The sequence below is a fragment of the Engraulis encrasicolus genome, chromosome 15 (genome assembly GCF_034702125.1).
Source record: "Engraulis encrasicolus isolate BLACKSEA-1 chromosome 15, IST_EnEncr_1.0, whole genome shotgun sequence".
In the NCBI taxonomy this organism is placed as follows: Eukaryota; Metazoa; Chordata; class Actinopteri; order Clupeiformes; family Engraulidae; genus Engraulis; species Engraulis encrasicolus.
Window position 1 is genome coordinate 21,172,339 of NC_085871.1, and position 22,022 is coordinate 21,194,360.

A 22,022-nucleotide genomic window follows, 5' to 3' on the forward strand; every position below is an offset into this window, starting at 1 on the left:
TGGAGTTATCATTTAATGTGCTTTTGGAAGATGAACATTCAAACTTTTTGAAATTGACATTTTTCTAATCAATTGCTCCTTGTGTTCTTTCCTTTTGTCACTGCGTTTCAGGAAACAGATCAGAGGGTAGACATGTCTCCTGCAGCTAGCTCTGAGATGAGCCAGGCTTCTCCAGATCCAGTCAAGCCTTTGAGATTAGCCGTGCAGTTGGTTGACAGCAGTGTAGAGCAACACCAACAGGCAACAACTAGCAAAGACAACAAAGATGGAGAACAATACAACACTGGTAAGATATCTCTCTCTCAGTCACTCACACACACACACACACACACACACACTCACTCACTCACTCACTCACTCACTCACTCACTCACTCACTCACTCACTCAGTTACACACACACACACACACACACACACACACACACACACACACACACACACACACACACACACACCTTAACAAATTCAATACCAGCCGTCTTTTGGAATTCAACCGTAGACTCCCAGCCAATTTCATCATTTTATGTCATTTTTTGAACACCCACCGAATATTTTGTCTCCAACCCACAGACACATATCAGGGCTTGTTCAAAAGCCCAAGGACTCAGCTATCTGTATATTTTTACGGTTTGTTTCTAGCTTGTTCCATTCCGAAGTTATTTCACTTTAAGCGCGCACTGGTTTAGGTAAAAATAGCGATTTTGAACATTCAAACTGAGATAAAGCCTTTTTTGTCACGGGTGCGCTCTGACTCTCCGAGTTTAAATTGCGGGTCTAAATGCATTTTATCGCCCAAAGAACAACTCCAGTAGCTTCCAAGTAAACTATTTTGGTGCAAAAATCACCTGGTCAGGCAGTTCAGAGCATCTGAAATGCTAGCTGACTAATGTCACTTGACTGGCAGTTTTCGTTCTGTAGATCAGTGTTTCCCAACCTTTTTTGTCTCATGTACCCCCCGAGCCTTTTTGTTGTGCCACGAGTACCCCCTAACTTGTGTTTACATTACTTTTTCTATCCCAGTGTGACTATGCTTCATTTGTTAAAATTTAAATTTTCCAAGTACCCCCTTCAGTGTGCTCGCGTACCCCTAGTGGTACACGTACCCCTGGTTGGGAAACACTGCTGTAGATAAAAGTAGACGTGCCAAAGTACTCACCCAAAAGTAGGTTACTTCCTGCTGTGTTGCATGCTGTTTTTCCACCTTCCATTTTACACCTATCCTAATGGCAGCCAAACTCCTAATCCTATGTTTAGGAATAGGCTATCTAGAAAGGCAAGGCATGTTTTGATTCTCCAGCCCAGGAAGTACTCGAGACATGACGTGACGTGATCAGGAAGTGGTTTGACTGGCTATAATAAAACTCAAATACTGTGTGTAATAAAATGCACAGATGATGAAATATCCAGATCCTGACTTTGTAGGAGTTTTGACTTTGTAGGAGTTTCGACTTTGTAGGTGTTTTCATGATCTATGTCAGTTCTGTTCATCACTTTATTACGAAAATCACACAGAATGTGCATTAGAATGTGTAATGTGAAANAAAAATGTAAAAACTTAATTTTACGGTTTGGGAGCCAACGTTTGGGAGGCAAAACGTATTTTTACGTGACTTGTGTTTAGTGAATGTGTTAAGTGCCATGATGCTTGATAGGTTGCAGTAATGGTCAGTTGGAAGACATATGAGAATGACAAATTGTTAATTGTGAAAGCAAATCCACCCAGAATGCCTAAAAAGGACCACTAACAGAATGGAAAATCTAAGGCAGTCTTCTTTACGAAAAAGTTATAAAGCCATTATTGTGATTACTTGGTCATGAATGCCTTGTAACTTATTAAAGGGGAGTGCTTTGGATTTCCTTTCCTGATTGTGCATCTTCAGTTTTTCCCATCCAAAGATCACGTCAACCAAACATAACCATGTTCTTGGAGAACACTCCCCTGGGCTCAGATTAAGTGAGAAACCTGGCTAAGTGAACCTACAGGAAGTAATAGAAATCTGGTAATAGACAGGCCTTGGGTGTCATTTAGTTAAGAAAGCGAGGACTCTTCCATTCGATGATTTACCATTACTTCAAGGTTAACTAAGCCTGGTTTACTACTGAGCTATGTTCTTGGCATACTCCTCTGGAAGCTTTCCTAAATAAACATTTTTGTGATGCCTAAAAAGGACAGTTTCCTCTTATTTGGTGACTTTTGGCAAACATGGAATGGCTGGCTGGTTTGGGTTGTAAAGAGAGGCCGCTACCATTGCTCCCACCTCTTAATAATCCAATGATTTACTGTACATTTCTTTGGAGGTAGTTTATTTCATGGTTCACTGACCAGTTTAAACAGTTGACAGGGCGTGGTGGTGGTGGTGGTGGTGGTGGTAGTTGGAGAATTAGAGTCCACTAATCCCTCAATTCACTGAGGTCCTTTTTACCTGGTTCTCACACCACACCAGATCACAAGAGAGATATGGTCTGGAGACCGCTGGCTACTGAAAAGTGTAGTTTACTATTACCTGCTGTGGCAATGCGATGTGGGCCGGATTCAGAGATTGTGCAATGCAGATAAACAAGTGACCAGTTGGAATGCAGATTTTGGATTATTGACGGTAAACTCAGGCTTTTGCAGTGGCAGGTAAACCTGCGGGCATGTTATTGGATGTTCAATGAGCGAGTGGCAAACAAGCAAGTGAACTAGAAGCAAGTAACTATGGTAGTAGAGAAATGTGTGAACATAGCTTAAAGGTGCAGTATGTAGGATGGTGGCCATAGTAGGTATTGCAACTATGCTGCTCATTCAAACTGTCCTGTCTATTGGCAAATTTGATCTTTTCATGAATATTTACAAAGTAATACACTAAGATTTATTTGTATGACCAAAGTAGAGTACGTTTTCAGCTAAAATGTCCATGGGGAAGATCCCCCTTTTCGTGTACGAAAAAATGCAATTTTTCCTGTCATAATGAATACTCAGTGTAACATACAGTTTAACTGGGAGTGGTGCTTGACCTTTCTTAAGTCATAGCAGAGCGCATCTTAAAGGGACACTGTGTGAGATTTGTAGTTGTTTATTTCCAGAATTCATGCTGCCCATTCACTAATGTTATCTTTTTCATGAATACTTACCACCAGCATCAAACTAAGTATTCATTATGTCTGGAAAAATTGCACTTTTCATACATGAAAAGGGGATCTTCTCCATTTTGAATTTCCAAAAATAGCAATTTTTACCTGCAAAAATGACTGTACTTCGACCGTACTAGAAAATATTTGTTTAATACTTGGTAAACTTTCATGTAAAGATCAAATTTGGCAATAGGCAGCCCAATTTCAATAAGCAGCATAGTTGCAGTACCTTTTTTGACCATTTCCTGCACAGTGTCCCTTTAAATATAATTAGAAACGGTTTGCTACATACTCAATACAACATAAAGGGGATGAAAACTGCAAATGCATAGTTTCCTCAGTGCAAGCCTTCATTACAACTAATCACAGGCACCTGCAATACCTGTGGCCTGTTTGACCTACGCTAAAGTGAAGTGCTCCCTCAAATGGCTAGATCTGTAACTGCACTAAAGACTGAAGTGGCTCCAACACACCATCATCAAAGGAAAAAAAATCGTTATTTCAATACTACAGTACATGCTCTATTAAAGTGGAGTTTCCAAGTAGTGAAGTCGAGAATGGTTTTTGATGACGGATTAGCGCCTGTCTTTCCAGTTGCTGTTGGGAGGAAGCGGCCGTCATCGTCGCTGTCGTCGTCGCCATCATCAAAGGCGAGCCGCCAGAGGTGGAAAGCCAAACGCGCAAGGCTTTCTGGAGAGGGGCTAACTCCCAGGGTGTCTTGCACTCACCACTCCGACAACTATTCTAACTGCCATGCCGACAAGCTGTCCGAAGAGGACGTGGCCTTCAATTTCGCCACCATGCACCATGCGAGCCAGACGAAGGTGGAACAGGACAAACTGATCCTGCGTCTGGCTACGGTTAGCAGCGTTCGTAGAATAAGGGTCGCCCGTGATGCCAGGAAGAGGCCTAGGGATGTCTCCGCCAAATACAGCCTGTTGTCCCACGCTCCACCTCACCACAGGATTCTCGTCTGCAAGACAACATTTATAAGGGTCCTTGGTAAGATTTTTTCATTATTATTATTTTTCAAATGTTGTTATGGGCAAATGCTTTCTCTTGACTATACACATTACCTGTGTTTGGCCAGTAAATCTATTTAGAACTAAAGCAAAGTCATGTTTGGTAAAATAGCACCATTAGAAGATTAGAAAAAAATTGATCATTTCTATTGACTATTTATTAAAATCAGTGAAAATGGCATTTACATAATAATCTGGAATGCCATGCATTACTAACCAATATCTGGAATGGTTATGTTGTATATTGTTACACTAGCTGCCTTGCATCAACCGACAGTGTTGTTGGAGAGATGAGAATCACTTTGAACTATTTGTTGTCTTTTTTTATCACTGTTACACTGTTACTGTTGTACTCAGCCACATGTTTGGCGGCTTAAGGAGCCAAAAATGGGCAGGGACGGATGCAATTTTAGTGAAAATATTCCATTGTGGCAGTTTAAAAAAGCCGAAAAAGAAAAAAAGCTCCTGCTAAGGAAGCAGTGGCTACCACAGGTTTCGGATGCACCTCTTGTCTGTCTGTGCATTTTTCTGCCCACACTGTCTGTAATGATCTGCAGAGGGTGCCGATCGTGATGCAACATGCTCACTTATCATATTGGTGGTAGACAGTTAGCTACTGGGTCTCCATCTGGAAGAGCAGAAGCATTTATTGTTTCAATAGCAATGGCAGCTTGAGTTGATAAGTCAAAGGACAGATTTTAGACTATATTGATTATTTTGAGATGAATGGAAAACGTTTTTGACGGAATTTGTTGGTGGCAAGGATAGACAAATGATCGATAAAGCCCATGTCTTCTGAAGGCGAAGCCAACGTGCGCTCTCCGAGACTAAAGCTGGGCTTACACTGTGCGACTTTTGCCCCGATTTTGCCCCGATTTGGCACTCGCACGACTTTTTGAGAGTCGGGCCGATTTCTTGCTCAATCGCAGGTCAATTGTGAGTCTCGCATCGTGCAGTGTACATGGGGTAACGACAAGCGATTTCGCCTCACGATCGTGCAATCGCAGGGTCGCAAGAAAATCAAAACGGTTTGAAATTCTGGTCGTGGCTCGTGCGTAAATCGCACAGTTAAAGCAGCGCTACGTCCCGATTTGACACTTCACATTCACAAATTAATAGGGCAGTGCAATTCGCTGTTGAGCGCGACCTCATCTCCACTTCAGGTGCGCATGTTCCCTCCTCTGCAGAACGGGGAAACATGCCTGTCGCGTCGTACGGTGGAAGCATTTCGCTTGCATCCGACTGTCGGCCCGTGTAGTGTGAGGACGTGAGTCGTGAGTTGTGGACTTTTAAACAGTGAAATTCCATCGTGCAGTGTGAGCAGAAGCTTAAGACCCACGAGTGAAAATATCGCACAGTGTATGCCCGGCTGTAGTAGTGGAGCTTGCGAAGCTGCACGGAACTACACAGGTCTGGCGAGAATCAGGCCAGGGGAAAACGTGTGCACATATGCACACATACACACAGACGCACAACCGTCTTAATATTTGTTTTATGTCTGTATTCCACAGGAGTTAGTGGTGAAAGAGTCACTCGCATGTTGAAATACTTCAGGCTACATGGAGAAGCAAGACCAGAACGCAGAGGTGGAAACAGGAACGCTGACAAGAAGTTGGCGAAGAGGCGGGCCATAGCAGAGCACGTGTCCTCGTTCTTGTCCAAGGCCACGGACTACAGCGGCTGTGGCGGTGCACCTGGACGGAAGTACCTACCATCGGACTTGTCTGTCACCAAAATGCACCAGCTGTTCCTGCAGCAGACCCACATGGACATCAGATACTCCCTGTATCATAATGTCTTCTGCCACGAGTTCAACCTGGGATTTGGGCGTCCAAGGGCATCAGATGCCTGTCTGAGTTCAAAGCCTGGAAGGAAAGATCCCAACCCGAATGAGAAAGAGGAGCAGACAGATGATGTGACTTTCATGCTTAATTAATGTGTACAGTCATGGGTAAGCAGTAAGGATGTCAGGCTTGTAGACCAAGGGCTGCTTCTTTGCACGGCTAAGGCATAATTGACATTGTGACACAACACTCCACAGTACACTACACTGTGCTTACTGCACACACAATAAAAGACAGACTCTATGACTCAGTGAGATCTTTTGTTGGTTATGATTCTACTACTACTTTGGGAAGGGGAGGTGTGGTATGTTGTGGTCCTCTTTAAAGACAAAATGAAACTGGCACCTAATACAGCACTAAAGTCGAACAATACCAGACTTGCCGCACGAATACACCGGCCGCGACATGAGTGAGGCGAGCGACGGAAGTAATTGACTTTGTATTGATTCGCACGACAAAAGTGATTCACACTACTAGAGGCGATTTGCACAACGAGAGTGACAGTTTGTAGTTGAAAAACTACCGAAACTATCGAAAAAATGTCGAACTGTATGTCAAATGTGATACAAATCGAATTGTGAGTTGAATGTATCGTTACAACCCTAGTACATAAATATGCCTGCCGGCTAAAGACATGCCACATGAATTTTTTCTCTAGATCGGGGTGTCAAACTCATTTTGGTTCAGGGAAGCATACAACCCTTGTCATCTCAAGTGGGCCACACTAGTAACATCATCACGAAAAAAAAACTTAAACCAGAGGATTAGTTTTCAATACTATCACCTTATCTTTTCAGTGTGTTGAATATGTAGAAAGCAATGCAATACTGATAGTCCTATGCAGAAAAAAATCATTGATTTCATAATTTCAGTGTCCTACACAATTAGGGTTGCTAACTGTCAATGAATAAAATAAATGGTATAGGTTTGAATCCTTCCATATTGTTTAAAACCAAGTAATGTCCCAGCTGCAGCTCTTGCGGCTGGACACTGGACTGCTGTGCCGCCGGCCTGGTTATTTGCCGATCTTTCCCTGTCTGTCTCCCAACTTGCTTCCTGTCTCTCCTCTATTGTCATATCTCATAGAAAATATAGGCTTAATTGATAATATGATATAGGCTTAAAAAGCTCAAAAAATACTTTTGAAAATACCAAATAATGTGATGACGGTGACCCTTATGAATGCTGGAGAGCACACAAATGCTTACACACACTCTGATCCACTTTTTTTCCCTTGTGATCACTTGTTTCACTTGTGATCCACCTTTTTATGGATATTTACCACCACCATCAGTTTCCAAGTACTCATTATTATTTCTAAGTATTCATATTACTTGGAAATTTACACTTTACACATTTATAGACGGATCCTCGTGTCCGCCATCTTAAATTACCTGAAACCTAAAAACACTGTACTTATGCCAGGCTTTGTTTAATAACTGAGTAAATATTCATAAAAAGGTCAAATTTGTGAATGGGCAGCATACATTGTGAAAATTAACTACTGGAATTGCTCACTAGACCTTTTAAATTCTAGGATTACACACATGATTATAATTAACCTGAGTGGAGGTTCTGTGCATGTTCTATCCAAAGCTAATTCATAATTTTGCAATTGACCATGTTTGAATGGTTATTATTAATTAAATAATCAACGTATGTGATATTCAGTGATGAGACATTTGTGTTTCCAAACAATTTAATATGTTTGACTGTGTTAAGGTGGATACATTTCATTTTTGGAATGATTTTAGACTTTTCCGTTAACTCTTAGCAAAATAATTTAAAAAATATCCTTGATTGTCCATGTCCACAGCAAAATAATCTTAAATATATCATTGATTGTCATGTCCATGGTACTCAAATAACTCAAGTAATACTTTGATTGCGGATGCCCAATACAATGTCCAATTCCAAACTTCCAACTTTACACAAAATAAATATATATTGTTTCTCAAAGAAACACTTCACTTTATTGCTTTTTTTGTTTTTCTTTCGTTGGTGGGGTGGCAGGAAGAGGATCGCAACTGCAGCCGTCTGCTGTTCCCAATTTCACAGCCATTCCAGAGACGGAGATGGATGATAGGAGGCCATACAAGTGTGGAAAGGCGGCTATAGAAAAACCTCAGCAGGACATCCACACTGGGGATCACAAGCCTCATCTCGATCAAAATCAGCACATTCGCACGGGGGAAACGCCATACATCTGCCAACATTGTGGCCAATGTTTAGCGGACGCAAATGTTCTTAGACTGCACAAGTGCATTCACGACGACACCTCCTCCAAGTCCTACCACTGCCGCCATTGTGACAAATGGTTTTCCCGGTTAGGGAGTTTCAGAGTGCACCAGCGCATTCACACCGGGGAAAAGCCCCACCAGTGTGGAACGTGTGGCAAGCGTTTTGCGCAGGCGCAGAATCTCACAACACACATCCGCGTCCACACAGGAGAGAAACCATACAGCTGCACCCACTGTGGAAAGAGTTTCTCGCAAGCGCAACATCTCACGGCACACACGCGCGTCCACACGGGAGAGAAGCCCTACCAATGCACTGTATGCAGCAAAGGGTTCACGCAGTTAGGAAGTCTCGTATCACACCAGCGCATTCACACAGGAGAGAGGCCCTATCAGTGTGACCAGTGCAGCAAGCGTTTCTCTCGAGCGCATTATCTCACGTTACACATGCGCAGTCACATATGAGAAACATCCTAATACTGCAATCAGTATGTCTGCATTATCTCATGTTACACAAGCGCAGTCACATAGGAGAAACATCCTGATACTGCAATAAGTATGTCTGCAAAGGTTCTCGATCATCCAGGTCGTCTTAATCAAAAGAGGTTTATTGTAGGCAACTGAACTTTTTTTTTGTACCTTAAATAACTGTGCTGTAATGATCTACATATCGAGACCAAAACCGTGACACTGAGAGCTATGAACCTATTCCGCCGTGTAAGATGGAATATCTTTACGTCCTTTCAAACTCCCTTATCCTTCAGCCCATATCCAGCCACATTATAGAAGCTGTCGGAGCTACTTAACATTTCAAATTGCTATTGTGTTTTTTTTATCAGGGCTCTGCAGTGCTAGCCTGATTATCATCAACTTCAAATCTCTTTGAGACTTGGTCTGACCAAGAGCATAACAACTGACGTTTCCCAAACAACATGGTTGGCCCGCCTACCTTGGTTTGCTACTGGTTGACTGGTGTCTGACAAAGTGGGTGGAGTTCCCAATTTTTCGGGAGATCAGAAACGATATTTGCATTGCTCTTGGCCTGACTAGGAGCAATGCAGAATATGTTGCGTCACCAGGAGGGCATGGCCTGGATACTGCAGTGCAACAGTTTTAATAGTAATAAGATAGTAACAATTAATAGCATTGTGCTACAACCAGATGTCGGACGGTCAACAGGCAGTATGTTATATCTTATACAGCTCCAGGCCACTTTATTAGAATAGCATGAAAAACTTGATTTATTTCCATAATTCCATCAATAATGTTAAACTGTCATGGATTGTAGATGCATGGCCCAGTTTTTTTTAACTATTCCAATCATTAAATTGTTTATTTTTCCATATTTTGGTCTTCCAGCTCAAAAAAAAAACATGAATTGGGGAATTCACATTATTAGAATATTGTAATAAAATCACAATTTTCTTCATCAAAATTTGTTTCACATCAGTGCACATCAAATCAGTTGAAATTTGGTACTTTCTACACAACATGCAATGTTCAATACTTGGTTAGGACTCTCTCTGTCTTAATATTATTAATAATAACGGCCATGATGCGTTTAAAATTGAAGTCAATGGCAGAAACAGTGCATGGGAGTAATGGAAGGCCAGATATCTTTGATGCTTTGCCGTCAGCTGTTTTTGTATAGCTGACCTGGTGTCCACACTTCACTCTTCAATATACCCTGTAGATTTCCATGCCACGTTTTGTCGCTAACTCACCGGTTTAATTCTAAATCACCAGAAATGAAACCCCATTGAAAATGAATGGGGTTTTATTTCTGGTGAGTTAGAATTAAACTGGTGAGTTAACACCAAAACGTAGCATGGGTATCTACGGGTATATTGAAGAGTGAAGTGTGGGACACCAGGTCAACAAACAAGAACAGCTGACGGCAAAGCATCAAGGATATCTGGCCTTCCATTACTCCCATGCACTGTTTCTGCCATTGACTTCAATGTTAAACGCATCATGGCCGTTATTAAGACAGAGAGAGTCCTAACCAAGTATTGAACATTGCATGTTATGTAGAAAGTACCAAATTTCAACTGATTTGATGTGCACTGATGTGAAACGAATTTTGATGAAGAAAATTGTGATTTTATTACAATATTCTAATAATGTGAATTTCCCAATTCATGGGTTTTTTGAGCTGGAAGGCCAAATTATGTAAAAAGAAAAACTTGAATGATTGGAATAGTTAAACAACTGGGCCATGCATCTACAATCCATGACAGTTTAACATTATTGATGGAATTATGGAAATAAATCAACTTTTTCATGCTATTCTAATAAAGTGGTCTGGAGCTGTATATGTATATGAAAACAGTGTTTTCAAAACACTAAACATGTGTCCCACTTGAAATTTTCTTAAATGCTTGGGGCCCACCGCTGACCCAATAAACCAGTGGTCTCCATAAAACTCAAACAAATAGTCAACACCAACACTCATACAAGTAATATTTTGATTTTTAGAAGAAAAAAATTCAAGGCCCACTTGGAATACCTTCAGGGCCCACCAGTGGGCCCCGTCCCACAGTTTAAAAATCACTCCACTAAAAGAAAGTTTCATTTACACATGCATAGAGAGTTGGCTAAAACAAGACTGCATCCACACCACTTCTTGTCTAATTAGTTGTATGCTCCACTGTCATCATGTTGTCTGTGCTGTTGTTGCGCCTGCTGTTTTGGTCTCTGGAAAAGCAGTGCAAATCGTGCCACATGACTGGTGCGCACACAGCCCACCAACCTGGCAACCTGGATTCAATAGTCACAATCCAGTGCCCCATATTCCAAATGCCCTAAGCACCTGGCTGCATCAAAGATTTTCAATATGGTAAACCAAGATGAGGCATAGCATGCATCACAAACACAACAAAGGATTAAGTCTAGTCTCCTACTTAAATAGGGTGTGACTTTCTCATTGAACTCCATTCATTCTCCTAGTCTCCTAAAGGGGCATGCCTGTCATTGGATGGCAGTTAAAAACCTCACATGATTGATTCTGGAAGAACCTCCTTACAAATTCTCCTTCTTGTCCATCGTGTCTGGCCTCATGGCTATTTAAAATGTAGTTAATTTGGGCAATCACCTAGTTGAGTTGGAAGAAGCTAATTATTTGGAATATGTGGCACTGAATTGTAACTTGAATAGATCCATGTTAACCATCATTGTAATATGACCAATCTGAGTGAAACGATGACAATTTTTTGAAGATATGGGAATGTAAAAATGAATCTGTAAAATTATAATATTGCTGTCCAGTGTCCATTCATGTTCACTTCGTTGGAATCAAAAGCTGGAGCTGCCTGTATCCTTGTACCTCCTGGATTGCTGCATGTCATTTTGGGAGATGCATTTTTTTGTGTTGTACAGAAATAGATTGAGCACAGTGTGAAATTGGAATGTTTTAAGACCTGGAACCTTAGCCTGGCGACGCCATCCTATGTAGTCAACCCAAAGATTTTGGCTCCACACATAGTCTGGCTAAACCCTCCTAGCTCGGTTTTCTCACTGTTTAGCCAATCAGCGAACAGTTGAGAGTGGTGACTCATAACACACCCGCAAAGTTCATTACTAATTGGTTAAGAGAACACTATTCACACTTTTGTTTTGTTATTTGTGTACTTTTGTGACACTGTATCATCAATCAACAGTCAACTGTCATGCTAATAAAGCACAATATGGGTTTTAATTTGAATTCGGAACTCCAATGAATGGCAAAGTAAGATCAGACCATCTCCCACCTTCCACGGAGATGGATTCCTCTTAGTTTTCACCAGATTTTCGCCAGAGCAGTTGGCTTTCGCCTAGGATAATAAAACGTATGCATGGAAAGTAATGTATTACGTACATAACTTTTGAAGCATCAATCTCAATTTGTGACATAATGGAAGTTGCACATTCTGTTAAATTGTGATGGATACATTATAAAAAATGTTTTTATTTTTATAATTTTATTAAAATGTATCATGTTTTAATTAATTACAAATGATGTTATACATTTTGTTAATTTTATGATGTTATCGTATATAAGACAATTATCACTATGTGAACATGTGGAGGTTTGTTTTCTGACTCTGCTTCAAGATTCATGTCTCTAAATACAGATTTTTTTTTAGTGATTTTCATTCCCTTGTAAATAAGTTCACTAAATATCAAATAAATATTACTTAACATAATATTGTAGAAAAGACTGTGTTTGTTTTTCTAGCTACCATAGTGTACCATACCATAGACATATCTGGAAAAGTAATTATGTACCGTTTTCTTCCTTCCATGTTTAGTTTTAGTCAATAATATACAATGATGGGGGAGAACTGTTTTGATTCCAGTACTTACAATCTAGTGCTACAAATGACACAGGACCTGGTATTACTTCAATTGAAACTGATGACCCAACCAGCCAATCACCTTTTTGGCCCGTCACTGATAATTGGATATACAGTGGTGCTCATATATTTACATTCCCCAGTAGAATATTTAGGGTTTTTTTTAAGCAATTTTTCAGAGTATTGAGTATGCCAAAAATCTTTGCTGATCACTTATGACTTTTGTTTGAATGAAGCGATCTATTGGCAAGAAACTGGTTTTAGTTTTTTTTAAATAATAATAACAGCAGAAAGTACCCAAATAAGCTTGATCATAAGTTTACATACCCTGGTGATTGAGGCTGAAAATATTCATACAATTTCACAGAAGTGGGTCTGAATGGCCATTACAGTTGACCATCTTCACTTGTGAGCTGTTGTCTTGTGATTTGATTGTGCAGGTCAGTGAGTAGTTGGACTCCTTAGAGAACCTTGCAATCAAAGGTTGAGTTGTGCGCAGATAGATTCGTGCAGTCAGGTTATAAACAAAATTTAGAACCCATGTATATGCCCCCATTTATCCTCAATGCAGTGATAAATGAAAACAAACTTAAGAGGTTGACTAAAGGGTTTGAAGCATTCTAAATGTACTGTGTGCAGTACAGCACACAGTATTTGACCATGGTATTTCACAAAGTCTGGTTACGGCCCTGATAGTAAGTATTGACTGAGTAATGTTCACTATATGCAGCTAACACCATTGATGCACGCCACCCCTGTTCAGCATGGGATAGTCATTTTAAGGTTCAGTATGTAATATTTGTACTGAAGTAGTTTATTTCCTGAATTCATGCTGGTTAGGTCAAGAAGGGTGTCGCGCCAATTACTCCAGGCCTTGTGGGTGCGTGGGTTCTGGGTATTGTAGAACACAGGAGGAAGAAGAGAACTCGCACACCAAGGGTTGCCGATGCAGGAAAGGTGTTTTAATCCATCAACTTAAACAAAATTCAAAATGTGAATTCATGCTGCTCATTCACAAATGTGTGTGGGAGTGTGAGTGCACTTTCTCACATGAGCCCCGGACAATTGAAGCCGCGCGGCAGCCGCCAGAGCTGGTGTGTGAACGTGTGAATGTGTGGGCTCTGTGTGTGTATGTGTATTTTGAGAGCGCTTTCAGTCAGCTTCATAGTTTTGACACTGCGCTATATAAATATATGTGGTATTGTATTGTATTGTATTGTACAACCTACTCCACCATCCTACATACTGCACTTTTAAGGCTGTTCTGCAGTGCTAGACAATACGGTTCACATTGTTGTCTGGCAAGGCTAAAGTCCTATTCTGACGGGACTAGTTTAATAGGAGGACCTGGGGTGAAGTAATAATAACCTGGGAAATGTAGTCCTCCTGTAAAACGGTCCGGAGGAATTACCCTGGGTAATACTAATCCCGTCCGAATGCGACCCTATGTAAAGATGTCTGGTAAAGTGCACGAAATGCACAATATATCCAATCTCCCCGGGCTTGCAAACATTACAGCCTTGCAATAAACTGTTAGTTTTGTTTTAGGGAGTTGTTCCAAGCTGTGTTCGCTGTCAAAATCGGGCAGCATGGTCAAACGCACTCTCCAAATGAAAGGACACGCATGCAGACGCATTAGAATGGATTTTGATGGGTTAGTAAATCAACAGGCAATTTTTAAAATTGTTCCACGGGACCAAAGGCCTCCAAGGATTCGCAATAATGTGCTCAAAAATCAATAATATATTGTGGAGTTGGCACGCGCTGACGACAGGTGCAGTCACAGGTGCGTGATGAGTAACCCCACCCACTTTCTGTTCGTTTACTGAGATATTTCAATCCAGTCCAAATCGGCCATTTCTATTACCGACGTCCTGAGATAAAAATCACATTTCCCCATGTCCATACATAAAACTAGTCCCGTCGGAATAGTGCTATGTCTAATGCTATAAAGCTAAGGCATGTTCCATAAATATGCACAAATAATCTTCGATGATGCTTGATACTTTTTGTTTCTGTTTGTTCAGAGATGGGAAGAGGATCCCAACTGCTTTCTTCTGCTGTCCCCAAGTCCACACCTCCTCTCCCAGAGACTCAGTTGGGAAAAAATCCCCGTTCCGTGTCTGACAAAATCACCAAGAACGACAGAAATCGATCAGCACACCAGGGCATTCACACCACTCAAAAGCCTCATCGTTGCAAACAGTGTAGCAAAAGTTTTTCTACAACCCAAAGTCTCAGAAGACACCAGCACATTCACACGAGAGACAAATCCTACCATTGTGAAGCGTGTGGGAAGAGCTTCTATCTGCCGCAATATCTAAAAGATCACCAACGCATTCATGCAGACAAAGGAAGCAAGCAACACAAATGCCAACAGTGTGGCAAATGTTTGGCCACAGCGAAAGGTCTCAGAAGGCACCAAAGAACTCACACTGGACATAAACCGCATCACTGCGGACAGTGTGGTAAGAGTTTTTACACGGCAGCAAACCTTAGAAGGCACCAACGCAGTCACACTGGAGAGAAGCCCTACCACTGCACGCGATGTAAAAAAAACTTTACTACAGCGAGAAATCTCACAAGGCACCAACTAACTCACACTGGACATAAGCCTCATCAGTGCCAACAGTGTGAGAAAAGTTATGCACGGGCAGAAAGCCTGAGACGCCACATACTAATTCACACATGAGAGAAGCCCTAAAAACACAAGCGGTGTGACAAGTACAGCAAAAAGTCTTAAGCAGTGCTCAGACTTGCCGGCAGATCACGTATGTACAGCAGCCCTATTCAATTGGAGGCCCGAGGGCCACATGCGGTGCAGACACGGTTTGGATACTGCATTAGAATCTCTCGCTTGTCTTGTACATTCAAAATTCAATGTTGTGAAGTTTAAAGTTAGAACTTTCAAAGTGCTTGAAAAATGTCTTTATGTGTTAATGATGGCTGAAAATGTGCAGCCCAACTTACAACGTTTTGGTCTTGAAATGTGGCCGAACTGAAATTCTAATTGAATAGCGCTGACGTACAGAAACAGCCACCACGCCCCCTGAAACAGGGCTGCTATTAAGGTTTTGGAGGCCCTAAGCATAACTGGTCAGAAGGCCCCCCTCATAATTGAATATAATAGGCCCTGCCATGGCCAACCGGTTGGGCACTTTCCTCCTATGCGGCTGACCCGGATTCGATTCCCGGCCAGGGTCCATTGCAGACCCCTCCCCGTCTCTCTCCCAATTCACTTCCTGTCCACCTCTCACACTGTCCTATCAAATAAAGTCGAAAAAGACCAAATAAAAATCTTTAAATAATCATAATAATAATACTTTTTTTTCATCTCAATCCCAAATTTTGGGCCAAAGTGGTTGAGGCCCTTAGCGCTCTTCTTACACTGCTCATGCCTAGCGGCGGCCCTGCCCTGAAATGACCTCTTGCAGCGCTGAACGTACGTATATTTCTCCCAGGCTGCATTGTCCGTAATCTGCCGCTAGCACATTCACACATTCACTCCGGTCCGTGAGCCTCATCACTGTATTCAGTGAGGGGAAAAGTTTCATTTCAGTAGGAAGTGTCAATCAGTGCGTTGCAAGCCCGATAACGAGACAAGCCAGATCATTGCAAACGGTGTGACAAGGTATTTCGATAGCTCAGATCTCACACAGCTGAGAAGTCCTAAATAATGTTGCAAAGTGTGCTGTGAATATTTTTTTCCTGTAGTTGTATGCATTAGAAATGAAACTGTACATTTGGGAAATGGCATTGCCTGTTTTTTTGTATTTGTTGTATTATTTTGTTGAACAGTCTCTTCTCCACATTTGTAATGAGAATAAATTTGAAATAGTATTGCTTGTGTTTTGTTGTATTGTTTTAGAATATTCACCTACTCATTAGATCCGTGGTTCTCAAACTTTTTCCATCATTCCCCCCTTCAGAGGGTCTGAATGCTTCCGAGCAAACTGATTTTGCTTACGCCCCACTTTGAGAAACACTGCATTAGATGAATTGGTTTCTCCTCGTCTGCGATCAACAATACAATACCAAATTGCTCCAAGCTCTTAATAACAGACATCCCAAGTCTGCCGGAAGTTCAGGGAGTCTCACTGATATTTATAGTGTCTTTGTAATGCCTGCAAGTCAAATAAATATCCCAGATTGTTTTGAAAATGTGAGTCATGCCTGATTCACTCATAAAATATGTTGTCGGTAATGACTTGTAACCTGGGCTCCTGCTTCAGCATCAAGATTTGGTGTAGTATAAGAGTAATTTGGCTTGCCAATGGGAAATTGTTGCATTTTTGACAGGTCGGTGCAGTGAAGCTTGGCTGAAATGGCATGCCACCCCCAAGCCTCGGCATAGTAGCACAAAAGCACCACCAACTTAACCATTTGAGGCTTCCAAAGTGTAGTCAGGCCATGTACTGTACCTAATAGAGCAGTGGTCCCTCAATCGCACCATAAATAGAAAAATGTAGACATCCCTCTTGATTGAATTCATAAAACTGTGAAAACCACTGTATTATAGAGTGTGAGGTACTGTAATAAACACACAAGATGTGGTGCAGTTCAGCGTCCATCCATTCAAAAGTTATCTTAGAAAGTAAAGTTTGCCATGTTGAATGTGTTGATCTCCAAAATTTCAATCAGTTCATGTACCTGCACTTATGGAAGTTATGGCCCAAACGTTAAGTCGATGAAAACAATGAAGATACCGCACAAAAAGTCAAACAAAAAAAAGTTAGCCATCTTGAAAGACTTCAATCAATTCCAATTTTTTATTTATTGATCCCTGTGATGTTCCAGATGTTTGGCGACCCCCCAGGTTGGGAACAACTGGAGTGCAAAGTGCATACACAGCACGCCCTTATAGCTGATTTCTGAAGTGCTCCCGTAGCTGCCAGGGACATGTACTGTAGCCAGAGACCATGGGGCACCTAAGTCTCCACCCCTTCCGGGCGGCTTGTGGGACTGGGAACGCAAATACTTTTGACTGGGCTGTAATGGACTGATCAAAGCTATTTTCCGACGCACCTTGCATTTCCCAGTCGATCACACATATGCTGTGCCTCAGAATTAATAACAACCAATGGTGTGCTTGTTGACTTCACTTGGCAAGCGATTTTTGAGTTGTGTGTGTGCAAAAATATGTAATTATTTGGACTACACAACAGACGTCGCATGTCCGACGTGCAGCCACTTAAGCCACGGTGCAGCGGTAGGGTTGGCTGTGCCTCGGTTCACGTCAGATATGCGAGGCGCACGTGTAGTCTCTAACACAGTTTTGCACAAAAGCTAAAATAACGTTTCTTGCGTGTCGAAAATGAGTGGTCTTACGACGCAAATCCAAACCTTTCAAATCCACTGTCATCATATGTGAAATCCGGAGCACATGCCAAACGGGATGAGGATTTAGCTTGACTCGCTCCATTAACTAATTTTGAGCGCTCCAGCCCCACGGACCAGATGTAGAAGGGCGTGACTTAGGTGCCCCATTGATAAGCTAGAGGCAGTCCAAAAGGAGTTCCTTCTGAAATCAGGTTCTAAGCTGCTATCCAATGGCAGCCAGCCATGCCCCTAAAGTGATACTGTCCCATTTTGGAAATAAGCTTATTTTACACCTCCCCTTGAGTTAAATGATTGAGATTTACCTTTCTCCTCTACTTTCAACCGTTCACAGAGTATGGTAGTTCAAATTTTTCCTCCAAGCTAGAAGTTAACATTGAGTCCTATGAGACGCGAGCTGGTCTCATAGGACTCAATGTTAACTGCTAGCATGGAGGTAAAGTTTGCACTTCCATATTCAGAAAATGACATAATGTACAGGAGAAAGGTAAAACTCAGTAATATACGTAACTCAAGGGCAGGTGTAATATGAGGTTATTTCCAAAAATGGTACTGTATCACTTTAACACTAGAACTACCACGGAGGGGTCAATTGACCTTTTTACCTAAAAGCCCCACAAGAGGGTCATTTGACCCTTTGGACCCCCTGCGGACACTCCTTTTGTTGTGGAAATGTGACTGTTAGCACCTCTGTCACTTGAGACACAGTGTGTGTGTGTGTGTGCGTGTGTGGATCATTTCCAATGCCTGTTGAGTGCTGTATCTCTGCATCTTCGTTCCTTGGAGAGGAGCTTCTTTCACCACAAAATTCTTGAGGGAAGTGAAGCAGTAGTCCACATGCACTGGTATTTATCCATCTAACAATTGCCAGGTTGCATTCACATGAGTCGTTATGGTCACATGGCATGGGAGATTCACACGTTACAGTTTTTCTCGATTGGTTTGGCTAATTTCTCGAAACTGAGATGACATTCTCAAAACAACACGGACAAATCCCCAAACCAACTTGCAATTTCCCAAAACAGAATGGCATTTTTCATTGCTTTTATCAGATATCAAATGCTTTGTACATGTCTCAAATGTTTAGTATATCTCTGCATATGGATATGTACAAATACCCTTCAGTTGACACATTCAGCACAGATTTAGCACATTTTCCAAAAAAATTGACCTTGCTTATCTAAACGAATTAGACAATTCTCAGTCTAATGGTTGCCCTCTCCAAAACACGTCAGCATTATTTCATTGTGTAAGTCATCATATGCAAAGTGGTCTACGCAATTCCCAAAACAGTCAAGGACATCATATTTTAAGAATTTCATTACATATTAAATGTTCAACAGGTCAGATGGTATTGTAACTTTACTAGTTAGTAGAAAATAATTTTACAACCGTGTATACTACAGTTTCCTCTGTTATTTGGCTAATTTCATGACATTTTTTCAAACAACATTCTGTTTTGAACAATTACTAGTTGTTTTGGCATTTGTCCATGTTATTTTGTGAATTTTATCTCTGTTTTGAGAAATGAGCCAAACCCATGAGAAACCTGTGATATATGGGCATTACTTTCTGTATATGAATTTACAGTAAAGAAAGTTACTGATAAATGTCCTTGGTAAATTATCTGTGTTGTCAAACTTCAATGGTTTCACTCACTTTTTCATTTTTATACATAGTCGAAATCTGTTAGCTGAACGTAGATAAAACACCTAACCATTTTGACTGGCAGTGCTTACACAATGGCAAAGGGACCATTTATTTAGGGGGTACTGATGATATATGTGGGGAAGAAATTTAGTTTTGACACATGGGTAAACTGTTTTTGGGGTGATATGAGCGAGTGATGAGGATCCATGTAGTTATGCTGAACCATCCAGTTTATTTTGACAGAAGGACTAAATGAATGCATGGGATTTGTCCATGTTTTGAGAATGACATCTCAGTTTCAAGAAATGAGCCAAACCAATGGAGAAAAACTGTAACACACTGTCCGCCAAACTGTGCTATCTGTCTTTGCTGCTGATATCTTCATGCAAGTTGCTATTTACCTGTGGTGATTTTGGAGGCTGACAGCCCTTGGGAAGAAGCTGTCTGTCCCTGTTTGTCTTGGCTGTTAGCACTGTAAGGTGTGACCCCCTCACCCCTCACCCCACACACGGCCCCTAACAGCCTCATTACCATAACAAAATGAGTGATTAGTGTATTAGGTAAAAGCCGCCGGGTCAAATGACCCCTCTCTGGTACTTCTAGGTAGGCAGAAAAATCCTGGTAGTTCTAGTGTTAAGGAGACTAGGAGAATAAATGCAGCTCAATGGAAAGTCAACCCTATTTAGGAGACCGGACATATGATACCACTTTGTTGCATTGGTATGACACATGGTATGATTTATTTTGGTTGTTTTTAAAAAAAGGTTCGCACACTCCTTTGGATTTTTTCTATCTTTTTGTTCAGCACCAGGGATTGTGCACAAGTAACTCTCTACAAGATGATTTATTTTGGTTATCATATTGAAAATCTTTGGTCTAGTCACCAGTTGGACTCTCCAAAGGCTGACTGACCAGCAAATATCAGTGAGGTGCGGTCAATCGGTCAATGTAGTCAATGCGGTCAAGTGAGGTGCGGTTGAGAACAGCGCTCAACCATCATCCTATTTGTAGGCCAATTGGTTGTTGTGCTGTCTTGTTGCCAGGGTGGTGTTGTGTGCCTTTTGCATGCAGAGAGGTTGGAAAGACAATATTTTAGCCCACTTGTTACAGGCAATGGGAATGTTAAATAAATGCTGTTCAATAAACATGTTCAATAAATACACCAAGATTTTTGATGTGAGCCTTTTGCATTCAGGGGAGTTGGAAAGACAATATTTTAGCCCCATTTGTTGCTTAATAATAGTATTGTGAAATTGAGACCATGGGTTTTATTACATATCAAGGTTTGTTGCATAGAGAATGGGAATCTTAAATAAATATTGTTCAATTAAATGTTCAATAAAATACAACAAGATTTTTTGATTGACATTCATGACTTTTTTGCGTGTTTTTGTTTGTACAGGAATGGAAAAAGTATTCCAGCTGTCTTCATCTGCTGTTCCCAAACCTGCAGCCCTCTCGGAGGCTCAACTGAAAAAACAACTCCACTCCGTTTGTGGCAAGACCGTCATGAACAGAAGAAATCAAATAGCACAGGATCCGCTGGCTATTTCAACATCCCAACATTCTGACATCCCTCAATCAATGCCATGCCACCAAATCCAAATGAAAGGGAAGCCCTGCTATCACTGCTTTATCTGCGGAACTATGTTCTCTACAAAGAGATGTTTGGTCAAGCATCGACTTGTACACAAGGGGGAGAAGCACTTCCATTGCCAGCAATGTGGCAAGAGTTTTGTCTCGGCGAGAAATCTCAAAAGGCACCAGCAAACTCACACGGGAGACAAGGCCCATCACTGCCCACAGTGCGGCAAGAGTTTTCAGCTGGCATCCGATCTTAAAAGACACCTGCGCGTCCACACAGGTGAGAGGCCTTATCATTGTGGACAGTGCGGTTCTAGTTTCTCTACAGCGGGATGTCTCCGAAGGCACCAGCGCTTTCACACGGGACACAAGCCCCATGGCTGTGAGCGCTGTGGGAAACGGTTCGTCATCGCCTCCGATCTCAGACAACACCAGCGACTTCACACAAGAGAGAAGCCCTGACATGACCATAGAGCTTAGTGAGCATTAGATCAAAAAGACTCAATACGATGCGTCAATATGAGGTGTTTTCTCCAATACAGAGTGGTGAATGCGGAATGTAGTGTTCATATCTGTGTGACATTTCAAAGACTTTGTATAAAGAATTTGTGTGAAGAATTTGTATAAAGTAGAAATAAATACTGTATCAGCATTAGATCAAAAAGACTCAATATGATGCGTGTTTGCTTGCGTGTGTGCGGTCAGGCGTGCCAGCCACCATTGGGAGTCTCACCAAAGATAGTCAATAAGGAAGACCAAGATCAATCAAAACATCACCAATGCAAAGGAGTGTGCTGACCTGTTTTAACTATTTTTTTTGGGGGGGGAGGTAATACCCTTAATTGATAGGACAGTTTGAGATGGTGATAGTGTACATATGGTGTACATATCGCCTTGTC

The 22,022-nt window shown here is 41.5% G+C and overlaps 1 protein-coding gene across 3 annotated transcripts in view; it reads left to right on the top strand.

The window, feature by feature from the left end:
• Nucleotides 1–21,621, top strand: part of LOC134463885 (zinc finger protein 135-like) — a 33,785-nt gene extending 12,164 nt beyond the window's left edge. The window contains exons 8-10 of one of the 3 annotated variants that reach the window (XM_063217217.1): nucleotides 112–286; nucleotides 3,710–4,117; nucleotides 5,649–7,979. In XM_063217217.1, coding sequence (XP_063073287.1) covers nucleotides 112–286; nucleotides 3,710–4,117; nucleotides 5,649–6,073 — 1,008 coding nt within the window. In that variant the 3' untranslated portion in view covers nucleotides 6,074–7,979. The other 2 variants (XM_063217219.1, XM_063217218.1) reach the window with 2 other exon arrangements.
• The last annotated feature ends 401 nt before the right edge of the window (nucleotides 21,622–22,022 follow it).